General features: G+C 32.0%; 4 protein-coding genes across 9 annotated transcripts in view; 2 read left to right on the forward strand and 2 right to left on the reverse strand.

Moving 5' to 3' along the window:
• Positions 1-3,522, reverse strand: part of LOC138937224 (omega-amidase NIT2) — an 8,314-nt gene extending 4,792 nt beyond the window's left edge. The window contains exons 1-6 of one of the 5 annotated variants that reach the window (XR_011447477.1): positions 3,426-3,522; positions 3,143-3,250; positions 2,415-2,730; positions 2,217-2,320; positions 1,788-2,092; positions 457-843 (exon numbers count right to left, since the gene is read on the reverse strand). Coding sequence is in view for 2 of the 5 variants with exons in the window: in XM_070303257.1 (XP_070159358.1) it covers positions 467-843; positions 1,788-2,092; positions 2,217-2,320; positions 2,415-2,730; positions 3,143-3,279 (1,239 nt within the window). In the remaining 3 variants the exon portion in view is untranslated. The other 4 variants (XM_070303257.1, XR_011447476.1, XM_070303256.1 and 1 more) reach the window with 4 other exon arrangements.
• Positions 3,523-4,059: 537 nt separating this feature from the next.
• Positions 4,060-6,464, reverse strand: Apc7 (anaphase-promoting complex subunit 7). Of its 2 annotated transcripts, none has more exons than XM_070302589.1 (4): positions 5,347-6,464; positions 4,843-5,257; positions 4,509-4,717; positions 4,060-4,431 (listed from the first exon to the last, which is right to left on the reverse strand). In XM_070302589.1, exons 1-4 carry the CDS (start codon positions 6,150-6,152, stop codon positions 4,209-4,211), a joined length of 1,653 nt encoding a protein of 550 aa, XP_070158690.1. In that variant the 5' UTR covers positions 6,153-6,464; the 3' UTR covers positions 4,060-4,208. The 2 variants fall into 2 exon arrangements, with proteins under 2 accessions (XP_070158690.1, XP_070158689.1); XM_070302588.1 differs by having other exon boundaries at positions 4,509-4,783; positions 5,347-6,463.
• Positions 6,465-6,895: 431 nt separating this feature from the next.
• LOC138937093 (putative leucine-rich repeat-containing protein DDB_G0290503) lies at positions 6,896-10,793 on the forward strand. The gene is made up of 14 exons (XM_070303014.1): positions 6,896-6,946; positions 7,010-7,116; positions 7,196-7,365; positions 7,457-7,632; positions 7,711-7,765; positions 7,839-7,962; positions 8,061-8,188; positions 8,262-8,388; positions 8,505-8,647; positions 8,776-8,887; positions 8,950-9,252; positions 9,334-9,666; positions 9,794-9,892; positions 10,171-10,793. The coding sequence occupies exons 1-14, from the start codon at positions 6,937-6,939 to the stop codon at positions 10,255-10,257; spliced, it is 1,974 nt and encodes a 657-aa protein (XP_070159115.1). The 5' UTR covers positions 6,896-6,936; the 3' UTR covers positions 10,258-10,793.
• A 1,175-nt stretch (positions 10,794-11,968) lies between these two features.
• Mp20 (Muscle protein 20) lies at positions 11,969-13,591 on the forward strand. Its single transcript, XM_070302638.1, has 4 exons — positions 11,969-12,078; positions 12,274-12,485; positions 12,558-12,678; positions 12,804-13,591. The coding sequence occupies exons 1-4, from the start codon at positions 12,049-12,051 to the stop codon at positions 12,993-12,995; spliced, it is 555 nt and encodes a 184-aa protein (XP_070158739.1). The 5' UTR covers positions 11,969-12,048; the 3' UTR covers positions 12,996-13,591.
• The last annotated feature ends 276 nt before the right edge of the window (positions 13,592-13,867 follow it).

The following is a 13,867-nucleotide window of genomic DNA, read 5'->3' on the forward strand; positions in this document are numbered from 1 at the left end:
TTTGCACAATGACAATATAATTTATTTAAATTATATTATACATATATAAGTATCTGTCAAGTGACAAGTCGCTTAAGTTGTTTAGTCCTGCGCAAAATTCTTTGCCAATCTTGACCAAATCTCTCTTTTTATCTCTCTTAAGTTTAATAAATCTTTTAAAGTGACAAACTTGTTCCTATTTTACATCTTATTAACAAAATTGTTCTAATTTGTATATATCAAGTTTTAATGATAAAAATTGAAAGTTTTATTTTTTGGACATATGGCTTGAACTTTTTCATTGGTAAAAATCAATTTGAATATTCGATTTTATTTTAAACCGAAAATTATGTCAATAGAGTAAAAATTATTTTACGAAGTTTACCTAAAAAAATTAAGCCATATAAAAAAATAAGTTTTATTAAAAAGACATATACAAATAATGTTGTATAAATTTGTATAGGACATAAAACATACACATTACGTATTATCGTCTACTAGACGATCGGGATCTCCTATGTTTTTTAGATTTTCTCTTGACAAAAGATTCAGATATTTTATCGCTTCGTCGTTCTCGTTCTTTATCTTTTCCTTTATGTTTTTTAGATTTTTTTGCTTTTTTCATCCTATCGCTACTATTGGAACGCCTTCGTTTTCTATTTTTTTTATTGTCGCTATCACTATCAGATGAATCCCTTTGCCGCTCCTTTGATTTCTTTGTTTTATGTTCACTGTCTTTCTTCTTATGTTTTCTTTTCCTTTCAAATACATTTGAATCACTATCATCATTACTGTTAAAATAATCTGAAGATCTTTGTTTCTTTGCATCTTCCTTGTTTTTATGTTCTTCATATTTAGCAGCATCTGAAATTAGATTCATTAAATATTAAAAATTAAAAATGCAATAATAGCGTATAAGTGTTAAGTAATTATATAAAGATTTTTAAAAAGATATGATATAGTATAGTCAAATATATATAGTTTAATATTCATATAATATTTCCGTTATATTATATTTCATATAATATTTATAATATTGTTCTTAACATTCTTGATCCCTTGCTGTAATCATTATTGAACTATAGAAAACATTTTTTTATTTTACATTGAAATAAATTCATTTTCTATCATCATCCACTTTGATGCTATAGAATAGATTGATAAAAGATACTGGTATAAAAAAATTTCTTTATTTGTATCTTGCATTAGTAAATATTCAGGTAATTTAAAAAATATTTTGCAGTTTTTTAATTTTAAATCTACAATGTATTTTTTCAAAGATTTAGACAAACTAGTGAAAAAATAAGTTGTTGAAAAAGAAGAAAACTATGAATATAATTTCATTATTTTTATAACAAAATATATAGTATATTCATATATATATTCATATATATATATAGAATAAATATGCTGTACTCTAGTACAGCATATTTATTCTCGTACAATAAAATTTGCATAAGAAAATACATGAAAACTTTTAAAATAGTTTAATATAATTTGATATTTGTTTTACTGTACAACAAAAATGGATATTATATTACAAGTTGATATAAAGAATTAATTATTTATTAATCTATGAATGTAAAAATTTTCCCATATATGGTATCTACCTCTTTATATCACAATTCAATATGACTGCGGAAAGAAAACCAAGAAATTGTAATAATTATTATAATTAATTTGCAATTTAACTTGTTTATTAAATTACAAGTTAAACGTTGCAGAAAATTCTGATATATATATGTATATTTTACATATTGTTACATATTTAAAAAATTTCTAAAAAATAATTTATTTTATTTACTAACTTAAAACTTTAGAATTTTTCAAATATTCTGCCTTTGTTATTGCTTGAACTATGCACTCATTCACAGAAATGGTATTTCCATTTAATGCCATTTTTATAATTAATCTTCCTGCATCATCAAAACCTTCTATTTGTCCATATGTATTGGATCGCTTGCCAACAATGATTTTTATAAAACTTCCTTTTTCTATTTTTAATTCTTCCACTTCCTTTGTAACTTTTCCATCTTTTTTTTGCAGTGCTAACTTATCTGCACCAAGTCCCATTCCTACTGGCCGTACTTCAGGTACAATAGTTGTTACAAGTCTATAAAATATTAAAAGAATATAATTGATTTACATCTAAAAATGTGCGCTGCAGTAAAAAACATAATAAATATATAGTAAACATAATAAATATATATTAGTTTCTATAAAGAAAAAGTTCTTACTTTGGATTTTTTCCAATCCCTTCTCCAGATTTCCATCCCATACCTCGCAACATAGCTGTTCCAAAGTCTTCTATTGGCACCTTCTCATAATCATCTAATATACTCTGCATAGAGAAAGAAAATATTAAATATATATAATTTCTATGATTTGATTTTATGGCAATATATTATCAATGTAATGTTATTAACCACACTTACTTCCTCTGCGCCGTTTAAATTCTGTCCTTTTATTAAAGGCAAAGTTAGATCACTTAGTTTATCTGTTTCTTCTATTGATTTAAGATCTTCTATAATTTCTTTAGCTGCTTGTTCATCTAATATACTTTCATTTTTATCAGACGATATCGTTTCTATTTGTATATCAGAAACAGCTTGTTGTATATTAGAAACATCATTTTTACTCCTTATCTTTTGCTTAAAAATATCGGCATTTATTTTATTAATAATTCTATCATGCCAAGTCTTAGATTTCAATAATGGGATAACAAGAGGTTCTTTTTTCTCTTCTTCTTTCCTATAAACAAAAGTATTCTTGTCAATTTACTATTTACATTTGATTATAAAAATTGTGATCTAAATAAATTATATACGCATTTAATTTTTATCCAATTTATTAAAGATGATATTTATTAAATTTTATGTAACAAGTATATAAAATTTCATATTTGTATTAAATTATATTATATTAATATTCCATATTTTAATCATAAGAACTATTGTATATATAATTATTAATTAAAATTATATGAAGATAAAACAACAAAGTCAAAATTTGAGATATACGGAAACTAATTGATATTTAAAGTATATATTCGCAGGTAGTATACAAATTAGGTTAGGTTAGATTAGATTTTGTATGTATGGATATGTATACATACATATATGATCGCATTGATTTTCTTGTATAATGAATTTCTTCGACTTACCCGATCACTTTAATCGCCTTCTCATGAAGACATTCAATGTAGTCCACTTTTTTCTCCTCATATGGCATCTGTTTCTCCAGCAGTGGTTTTTTCACAGATTTTACAAAACTAAACGAAATTTTTTTACTTTCTTCCATTTTGTATTTACAATTATTGTGAATTATTTTGTGAAAGAAATATAATCTCTCTCTCTTTCTGCTTTCGTTTTTTTTATTAAATATACCTATATTCTCGAATACATGTATTCACTGAATTTTATGAAAAGATCAAACGAGACACTCACCATCACAGAATCTCGCACTGATCTGAAATCTGAAACCTGAGGCCCTGAGCCCTGAGCCATAAGATTGTGACTGTGCCCTGTGCCACAACCACAAACACAAGCCATACTAGCGCAATAAACCGTTATACGCATGCGCAGTATACATTGGCCGCGTTCAGCAGAGAAAGCGCTTAGTTTTCGTCTTGTCAACACTCGACGTTGATTCGTTGATTCTAAAAGTAAGAACCAATCACATTCAATTGCTACTAAACGGTTTTCTTTGCTGAACGCGGCCATAGTTTTTATTAAGCGTGTGCTTTTTAAATCAAAAAAGTAATGAAGAGAATGAATAAAACATAAATAAAAATAAAAAAGTCGATTACAAACAATAACAAATTTTAAATTATACACACATATAATAAATATATCTTATAGATGTAATAAATAATAAAAAAAATTCTAGTTTACAAGGGAACATAATATTAGAACAATTAAAAATGCATTCTACTATTAAATATCTCATCTTTCGAAGAAAAGAAGGTTTGTTTTACAAAGCAATTAATTTTATAAATAACAAAATTATTCATAGAATCAAACAAATCTTATTATCTGATAACAAAAGGACAAATAACAAAAGGAAAATTATACATTTGGTTTTATTACATTAAGCTCCATTCAATCACATTAGTCTCATTTCATGTAATGTGTATGGAATTATCCTTTCAAGATCCTTTCTTAAGAAATTGACTATAATCGATAGTTAATCAAGCAGCATGAAAGATCATCATTATGTAACAACAATAACTATTGGCTATTGGCTTCCAAGTCCATATCTGACCAAATGGCTTCAGTCTCGCTTTCCTCGGGTGCCTCATCATTGTCTGTGTCTGGTAGACCGTCACCGACATCGTAAGTTGTATCAGCCTGTTCCTCACCAACAGTCATATAGTAAGCAGAATCCAGTTTACTGGAAGAATTGTCTAGCCTGTGCATTCCTTCTAGGGCTCTCCTGTTGCTCGGATCTAAGCTGGAAAAAGATAAAAAATAGGATAAGCTTCATCCATTCATAATAAAGATCAATGATTGTAGAAATGTGAAATATACTTCAAAGCTATGGCGTAATGATCTAGAGCTTTTTCTTCGTTGTGCACTCTTGCCCATAAGTCTCCCAAAGTTTGATGAAGTTTACAGGTAGAATTATTTTCCAAATGTCTTTCAAGCAATTCAATAGCTGCTTCCAAGTTCATTTCTTGTTCATATATTTCAGCGAGCAGATATACCGCGGGTAAGTAGACTTCATCTTGGGACAATGCCTTTTCAAGAAGATTCTTGGCTTTACTTACTGATACAGGATCTTTCATTAAGACAGATGCATATAACTGCAAACATAAATATACAGCAATATGTCTTGGAGATTTTCTTTCGGATTTTAACTCACCGTTAGAACCCTTGCAGTATGCCCAAGTTGTTTGCAAGAACTGCTAGCGATATTTAAAGCCTCTCGCAGTCTGTGCATCCCGACAAGACAGTCTACTAAACCTTTATGCGGCTCGTATCTATAGGGTTTTAATTGCACTGCGTGTCTGAAAAAAAACAACGCGTCCTGATACTTTTTCTGCTCGATAAAAATGTTGCCGCGTAATATGGTGGCCTCTATGTCATTAGGATTCAGATTCAATGCTTGAGCAGTAAGAGTGTTTGCCCTGCTGAATTTCCTAGCAGCATATAAGGAATATGCCATAGCTACATAGATTTCACCAGTGCATTCGTTATTAGCAGTTATCGCCGGTATCAGTCGCTCTAAATCTTTGATGTAGTGCATCTTGTATAGAATTGCAGCGTATATATCCACTCTGTAGATAAATGACAAATGTTAAATATTTCCATGAAAAATATTTTTTGATAAAACAATTACACAAACAATACTTGAAACTTGCATTACCCTTTTGTTATATCAGGCTCAATAATTCGGGCTCGCTTTAGACACAGCATAGCATTCTTATCATCACCTGCATAATAGTAACACTCGCCCATGATAGTCAACAGATTAAAATTATCCCTAAGCAGAACAACATTGTCTAATGACCTCAATGTGGTCACAGCATGAGTATATTCTCTATTATGAATGTGAGCATGTGCCTTGATCCATGTGTTAAGCCACTCCAAATTCATCGAGTTAGAGACAGAGCTAACAATTAGAGAATTGACCTCTACACCTTTTACTCCTAAGGATAGGAGGCCTTCAGCCGCTTCCAAAGCCAGCGGGCACTCCCTTAGAACTTCCTTATATGTGGTAATGGCGGATCGCTCCATTCCCTGTTCATAGAACATCTTGGCCAGTGCCATGTTCACTTTGGCAGTACGTTGTTTGCCAGGGATGCTTTGCAGAACTTGCAATGCTTCCTGTAGGTTTTTCGATTTCATTAGACATAGATGGATCTGGTATTTAATGTTGACATCTGATGGTAGGTCTTTCTGTCCATCCAATAAAGGTTTTCCCGTGCCTTTAGATTTTAACAAGCACTTACGAAACTGCAGAGCCTTCTTATAAAGAGTTTCTGCTCTGCGGTACTTGCCTAAATAGAAGTGAGCATCCGCATAATAGACATACACATGAAACTTGGTGTAACCAGGTAACATATCAGCATTATGCTCGCTGAGAGAGAGCACTAAGTTCGTTAGAGAGATCACATTTGAGTATAATGCTTGATCATAAAGCAGCTTGATTTGTTCAAATATTCCTGACATGGTTAGTCTTTCGATTTGTCAGATTTTACTTTAGGTTACTAGCACACTTTAGATCTATAATAATAATATTGAAAATGTCTTCTGTAAGTTTCTCAACATTTTGATAATATAAAGAAAAACATTGTTTATATATATATATATAATTTATCAAGTCTGCAATTTTTCAATTATTTTCCTTCTCGCATTTCTAATTCAATATGCTTATAAGCGTTAACAATCGCAAGAAATAATTAATTGCGAGAAATAATTAATTTAAAATAATTTTGAGAACACCATGTGTAGAATAATAAATATACGTAATTCAGATGATCGTTGTTATATTCTGTTGTATCCTTCGGAGTTCGAAGTCATTTAATGAAGAAGTTGCACGATACACCGACAGAGAACGTTGCAATACCTTTGCACGCGCCAAATATAATATAAAATATCACTAAATATATCACTAAACATTATATATACAGCATTAACATTTTTATTTTCCTTTTCCAAGAATAATATTATTTTATTATATTATATTATATATTTATATAATTTGTATTATATGTTTTACGTGATATTGTATGTTGATTTATGTATATGTACACATTATTGATACTATAATTATAATAATTTGTGCGCGCTGTTTTTAAAATAATAAAAAAACTACTAATGCGTAGCAAAGAGATCGACTTGAAGTTGATTCACAGTCAATAAATAATCAATTTTTGCAACAATATCTATTTTTAAGTGGGATGAAATAGAAAAGGCGATCGTATAATTTCGAAATTTAAAAAACATTTAAAAAATGCAAGAAGGTAAATATATTATCTTGGATTTCCACACAACTGTATTATGGTATTCACGTGCGATATTTACAGCTTCCGAAAATGCTCGCACAAATATGCAGAACGTCAAGTTCATCGATATGTTGATCGGACAATGGATGAAACGAACGGGAAACGATATTCCGCATCAGACGGAAGAGGTTTGCTTTATTTCCTCTTTTATTAACTCAATTTTTGAAAATAAAGCCTTTTTACAAATAGCAAAAAAAAAAAAAATAGCAGGCGATCGAAAATTTGAGCGCGCAGGAAAACGCGCAACATACTCTGCAGAAACGGGAACGCATTATTCAAGATCTAAAGCGAAGGCTGAAAGAGAGCCAGGAAGCGGCAGCTTTTTTGTCCACCTCCTTGGAAACGGAAACGCGTAACAAGGAGGAGATTCGGATGAAGTAAGATCTTCCAATTTGTTTTTGTCATGCCCTCGCATGACAATCTCTTGTATATATCCTGCGACTTGATTTTTCTCTCTCGATATGACAGATTAAACGCCACTTGGGAATCCATCGAGACTATTACGGAATATTTCAACTACATCAGTGAGAGCCTCACCAGCTTTCAACAGCATCGCGTTAATTTGTCCGCTTTATTCGACAACATAATTCTGACGCAGCAAGAATCTATCCAGAAATTGCAATTGAGCAACATAAAATCAAAAGGCGCGCTCTTATACTTTGAAATTGTTTGAATCTTAATCGCGAAAATTTTTGTTACAACGATTAATCTTGTAATTGCAGATATGGAGGATCATGTTACACAATTAAAAAATACATTATTGTTGCGGGAAGGAAGGTAATTGACGCTATCAATAATTTGTCGCATAAACAAACAAACATATATATTATTATATGATTTTTCGAGCCAGACTACAAGAGGCGATGATGGAGCAGAATAAATTGTGCAAACAACTGGAGAGTTCCGAGTATGAACTACAGTTGCAGAAAAACGAATTGAATACATGCGCAAAGGAAAAGCTGATATTCGTCAAAGTATATCGTCTCACATTTTTTCAAAGAAATCTCGTGGTTTTCTCATATTGTAAATCTTTATTGAGGATTTTGACTATATATATATATTTCTTCTATAGGAACAACAGCGCTTGATATTAGAAAATGAAAATTTAAAATCGCGATTACAGACGATTGAGAAAGAAAAATGCGACATCGCGAAATCAGCTGCACAATTGGAAAATAAATTGCTACTTCAAGAAGAAAAGTAAGTTATATCGTGTCGAACATGAATAAATCACATGAATTTAGGTGATGTAACAACTAAATAATACTTTTAGAATGCAAGATGTACTGACAGAGCAAAAGAAATTGCAAAAACAAGTAGAAAACACCGAGAGCGAATTCCATTTGCAGAAAAGTAACTTGGCGAACGCACATGCTGAAGAAAAGAAAATACTTGTTGAAGTGCAATCGAATTTTTCCTTCTTTTCCTTTTCCTTTGCTTATTTATATTTACTTTGGTTTTTTTTTTTTTTAAATTAATCCATATAGACATAATTCTGATTAAATATTTATTTCAGGAGCAACAACGACTGCTATCGGAATTTGAAAATTTACAATCACGAATGAACACGCTTGAGCAAGACAAGAATAATATTATAGAAATGGTCGCACAAAAAAATGCACTTCTCTCAAAACTACAGAATGAAATTCTCACTTATAAGTAAGTATCTAAATTAATAAAATTTATTTCACTTTTGAGAACATTTTTTACATTAGATCAGATTATCATGTAATATTGTTATATTTTTTGACTCTACCTAAAGCTTAAAATTATCTTTATCATAATAGAAATGAAATAGAAGTTATGCGGACGAATAATAACGAGGCAAATACTAAATATGAAACATTAACAGAGAAGCAAAATATGTGGGACAAGGAATCGCGTGCGAAAACAGAGAGGGTAAATTGTGTATGGAGCCATTAATTCTGACATTTTTAATGATAGAATATTATATTTTCTAGATCCAGAATTTAGAGGCAACAGTGAACGCTATAAAACAAAGAGAGAACAAACTCATTAATGATGTAAACAGAATGGAGAAGAGATTAACTAATGAAGTGAATTATTCCAAGGATCTCGAAAATAAACTTTCGAAGGCGCAAAAAAACTTACAGTTTGAACAGGAGAAAAATACTGAGATGCAAAAAACTTTAGAAATGACTAAGAGCAACAGCGAACATACCAACATCGAACTTCAGCAACAATTGAAGGTTCTTCAAAGGGAGAAGGAAGATATTATAAAGCGAGATAACACGAAGATCAAGGTAAAACGCAAACAAACTATTGCATTAATATAAAAGTCAAAACTGCTCAAATTTACTTGATAGCTTTTTAAATACTTCCAGAACACGGAAGTTTTGTACGAAAGCACAAGAGCCATACATGCCGAAGAAATGTCGGCCTTGAAGAACGATTACGAAACACAATTATTGGAGTTGAGAAAAACTACAGATTCTCTGAACGATATGATTAATAACGTCAGAAGAAAAGAGAATACCGCGGTGAACAAATCCTCCATAAAAATAAGCAACTTGAAATACGATTATAAATTGACTACGAAGCATAATGAGGATTTTCAGGAGAAGTTAAAAGAAGCCAAGGAAGCATTACAGATGAAATCGCCAGATTCGATCGAGGATCGAAAATTTAACAGTGAATTTAGCAAGTCTCAGCCTAACGTAAGTGAATGTTAGCGATTATGCTAATTGTTATCGATTATCCGCCTTCGCGGAATATGAAATTATATGATGCAGGATGTTATACCGCTCTTAAAAATTATACCGAATTCTTCGAATTGTATTTAAGATTTTCACATTTGCGGATAACAGCGACGATGAGAAAGATGAGCCACCAATCCATACATACTCAATGAGTTCGAGAGAAAAGCGGAAGGAGATAAAGGAGGTAAACTATTAGAAATAAATACGAAATAAAAAATTAATGAAGGAAAAATATATATTGTAGTAAAAGTAAAACAAAAATAAACGACGATAATGACATCTTTTGCATGGGAGAGCTAGAGCAGACTATAGAAATAAGTGAAAGTGAGAGCGCGAATGGGCGAGTTTTTAATATACATATAATCTTATTCATCCTCCCATTCGTTTGTCGTTACTCGAGATATTGAAGTAAGATAGAAACATTTTTCATCGATTTTTTTTTATATTTTCTCCTGTGCACAGCAAGAAGCAAAAGTTATGTCAGCTGGAAGGAAGTTCTTCAAATCGCGTACCGGTCAACCGCGTACTTATACCAAACGACGATATTAATAATATTTACGAAGAAATCAATTTAATTCAAACCATTTATTCGAACGTGGAACACATCTCTGGATGAGCACCAGATTCTTTTTCATTTATTATTTACTATTATTACTATTATTATGTAGCGTTATTTATTCTCATTTTTCTTTAAAGTTAATTGTGAGAATAATGAAATACATATATAAAAATATATATGTATAATTGATCGGCAAGTTGAGTTAGAGATTAATATAGACTGAAATTCGGTGTAAAATTGATATTAGATGAGTAAGTAGCCACATTTGGGGCTAACATCGATACGGAGGGGAAATCATCATCGTACTCTCGAAAAAACGCCCACGTATCTTCGACACAAGGGAGACGAGATTGTAGCCATGGTTGGAAGCGCACAGAACTTAATTTTAAATATGACTCATTGGACCGCCATCCTGCCAATAAATGATCCTCTTTGAATCAACTCAAATTACGCAACGTAATAAAATTACGCGTATCTCGTCGTCGCCGATGAAAGATTTTGTCATTTTCCTTTTATTATAAATCGCTAGAGGGCATTTAGTTTGTGAAAATGTATAATTTTTGTGTATCATGTACAATAGTTTCTATTTTTATTTTTAATTGATTTATAATAAAATTATCTTAACAAATGTCTCACTTCCTCTATTCTAACTCAACTAAAATTCTATTCCTCGAATCTTTAGTGTCTTGCCTAAATTACGTATACAATGATTAGGCCTTTAGATCTTTTTGCATTCTCAGTATGTCTACAATTTTCTCGGTCTTCTACTTCTACTTCATCTCGCACGAGGCATCTGCCGCAAATTTGGATCGCGCAATAATAACCCGAGCCGTATGGCAGAGGAATATTTAAAAGTAGCACGTCCCACTTTCCATGAGGGCAGCCGTATTTTTTCTTTCTGAGTCAGGACCTCGACACGTTGCCTACTCTCTACACCGATACGTTACGCGTATACCCATTGTAATCAACAGATTGACAATAGCACGAGCCGTTTTGTTTGAAGAAATCAAATAGCACGAGCCATGATCCGACATGTTTGCCTCCTATGAAGAATCCACTTAAATAACTAAAGATCAATTTTACACGATGACATATATAATAAAAAATATTAATTTTTTTATTAATAAAAAGATCAAATTTTTGTATTCCATTGTACATGCATCTTTTAAATGGATATTAAAAACACGCGGTCAGTATTCTTAATTATTGTTTTTCCACATTATCGCTCGCTATAATAAAAAATGGCAAGCAATTCGCGACAGTGAGGACACTCGCTCAAATTTTGTTACAGCTTATTTACTAGAAATGCTTATAATCATTACTAAGCTGTCCAATTTTCACAGCAGCTGCATCTCTCTGCGATTTCGGAAATCCTATTTCTCGTTTATCTGAATAAGCCGCTAATATTAGAATCTCGAAACGTGTGGAATTACGCTTGTATCGTATTGATATAGGGTGTCTCGACAGTCACGTATAACAAAAGAAAATATGTCAGATGTCCCATTTATTGATAAATGAGCGAGCGATGAAGAGGATAAGAGAAGCTTCGAGAATACATGGAAATCCAAGAAATAACATGATATATATCCTACATTTACATCTAGAGAAAGATTTCCTTTTCATGGAATATATCTTAGGACACCCTATATACAACCCTCTTATGATGTTGGACTGATTTCTCCCCCGACTTAGCCACGTGATTGCGTGGTTCACACGAATGTATAAAAAGCTCGCGACGAAGAGGGCCCCGGCACTTCAGTCTTCTCAAAAATATCGTAAGGATGGCTCTAGAACGTCAAGTGCGCGCTAAGGTACATACATATACATATTTCGATCGTGTGGTGTAAAATATTTTCCGATCCGCGTTTACGCTTGTCATAGTGATCGAGAGTTTCCCCGCGTTTTTTTTTTTTTTTCGACAAAAGAGAATCTTTTCGTGATAAATATCATAAATTTAATTATTATAATTTTGTTTTAAAAAAAATGGCACATCTCTTTGCGTACAGATTGCGGCGAAACGCAATCCTGAACAAGAGAAAGAGGCGCAGGAGTGGATCGAATCGATCCTTGGCAAAAAGTTTCCCCCAGGCGAGACTTTCGAAGATGTGCTGAAGGACGGTCAAGTCCTTTGCCATCTCATGAATAAGATCTCTCCTGGATCGGTACCGAAGATCAATACCTCCGGCGGACAGTTCAAGATGATGGAGAATATTAATTTGTGAGTAATAGTTGATGATTATTTGTAACGATTGTAAATTATACGGTAACTATATACGCATCGTTGCTACAGGTTTCAAAAGGCTTTGAAGGACTACGGAGTGGACGACGTCGACGTTTTCCAGACGGTGGACTTGTGGGAGAAGAAAGATATCGCCCAAGTAATAACGACGTTGTTCGCTCTTGGCCGAACGGTAGGTTTTATCATTAATTCTTATAATAATGATGCGATTACTTGTATTCTGTATAGTAAATGATTTTAATTCTCAATGATCCTGTGCCCACTATATATATATATTACTATTTCCGTTCACTTTAGACGTACAAGCATCCCGAATGGAAAGGACCTTATCTAGGACCTAAACCGTCAGAAGAATGTAAACGTGAATTTACAGAAGAACAATTGCGGGCTGGCGAGTCGATGATCGGTCTTCAAGCGGGTTCCAACAAGGGTGCAACTCAGGCCGGCCAGAGCATCGGTGCCACCCGCAAAATTCTCCTGGGAAAGTAAATTAAAAATTTTCAGCGCAGCTGCTTACTCTCTTCCACTTTTTAGAGCTAAAAAAATTGCGTATTTTTTTATGTACATAAATGCATATATATATATATATATATATATATATATATATATATACATATATCTTATTTTACTTTTGTAATTATATATAAATGATAAATAGCTGTCATTTATTGATCCGTCTTTTCATTTTACTTCTTAAAAATAGCCACTGTATCATCAAAGATAGCAATTGTATCATCTCGTAATAAGTTTTAATCTTTTTAATCAAAAGATAGAGGGAGTAAGAGAGAAAAAGATAGAGAGTGCGTATGTATGTTTCTTAATAGAGTCAGCGATAATATTCACACAATGATAAAATAATTTTTGTAATTAAACGAGATACGCTATCGTTATTAAATCAAATCTCTTATCTCTTTGCGTCTCGAGATTTCAGTCTCGAAAAATGTACAATGTCGATGACAGATATGCGTTTCAAAGCAATCAAGCTGTTATTTAATTGAGTAATGACAGATGCGCGTTTCGGAACGATAAATTGATTGTTATCTAAAGGATTCCAAATAAAATTAGTTCTATCCATCCGAAATAAATCGAAATTTCTTTCTTTTGTCCAGAATTTTAATTAAGTTTTAATCGAATTAATTTTTTTACAAAAAATTCAATTTTTTTCTTTTTTCCTCCATTGTTCAACAATCGCCATTTAAGGATACGATAGGCGATATCGCGCTACGCGCTGGAGACGTCAAAAATAAAGCACGACGCGATGCAAATTGCGTGCAACGCGTTGAAGCTGTGCCAAGTTAAGCTCGCGTGGGAATAAGCGTGGGATTTGTTCTATTGATATCCGAAAAATGTATTTTAACGTT

This window comes from Polyergus mexicanus, unplaced genomic scaffold (genome assembly GCF_030449975.1).
Source record: "Polyergus mexicanus isolate NDT 795.1 unplaced genomic scaffold, iyPolMexi1.0 SCAF_10, whole genome shotgun sequence".
NCBI lineage: Eukaryota > Metazoa > Arthropoda > Insecta > Hymenoptera > Formicidae > Polyergus > Polyergus mexicanus.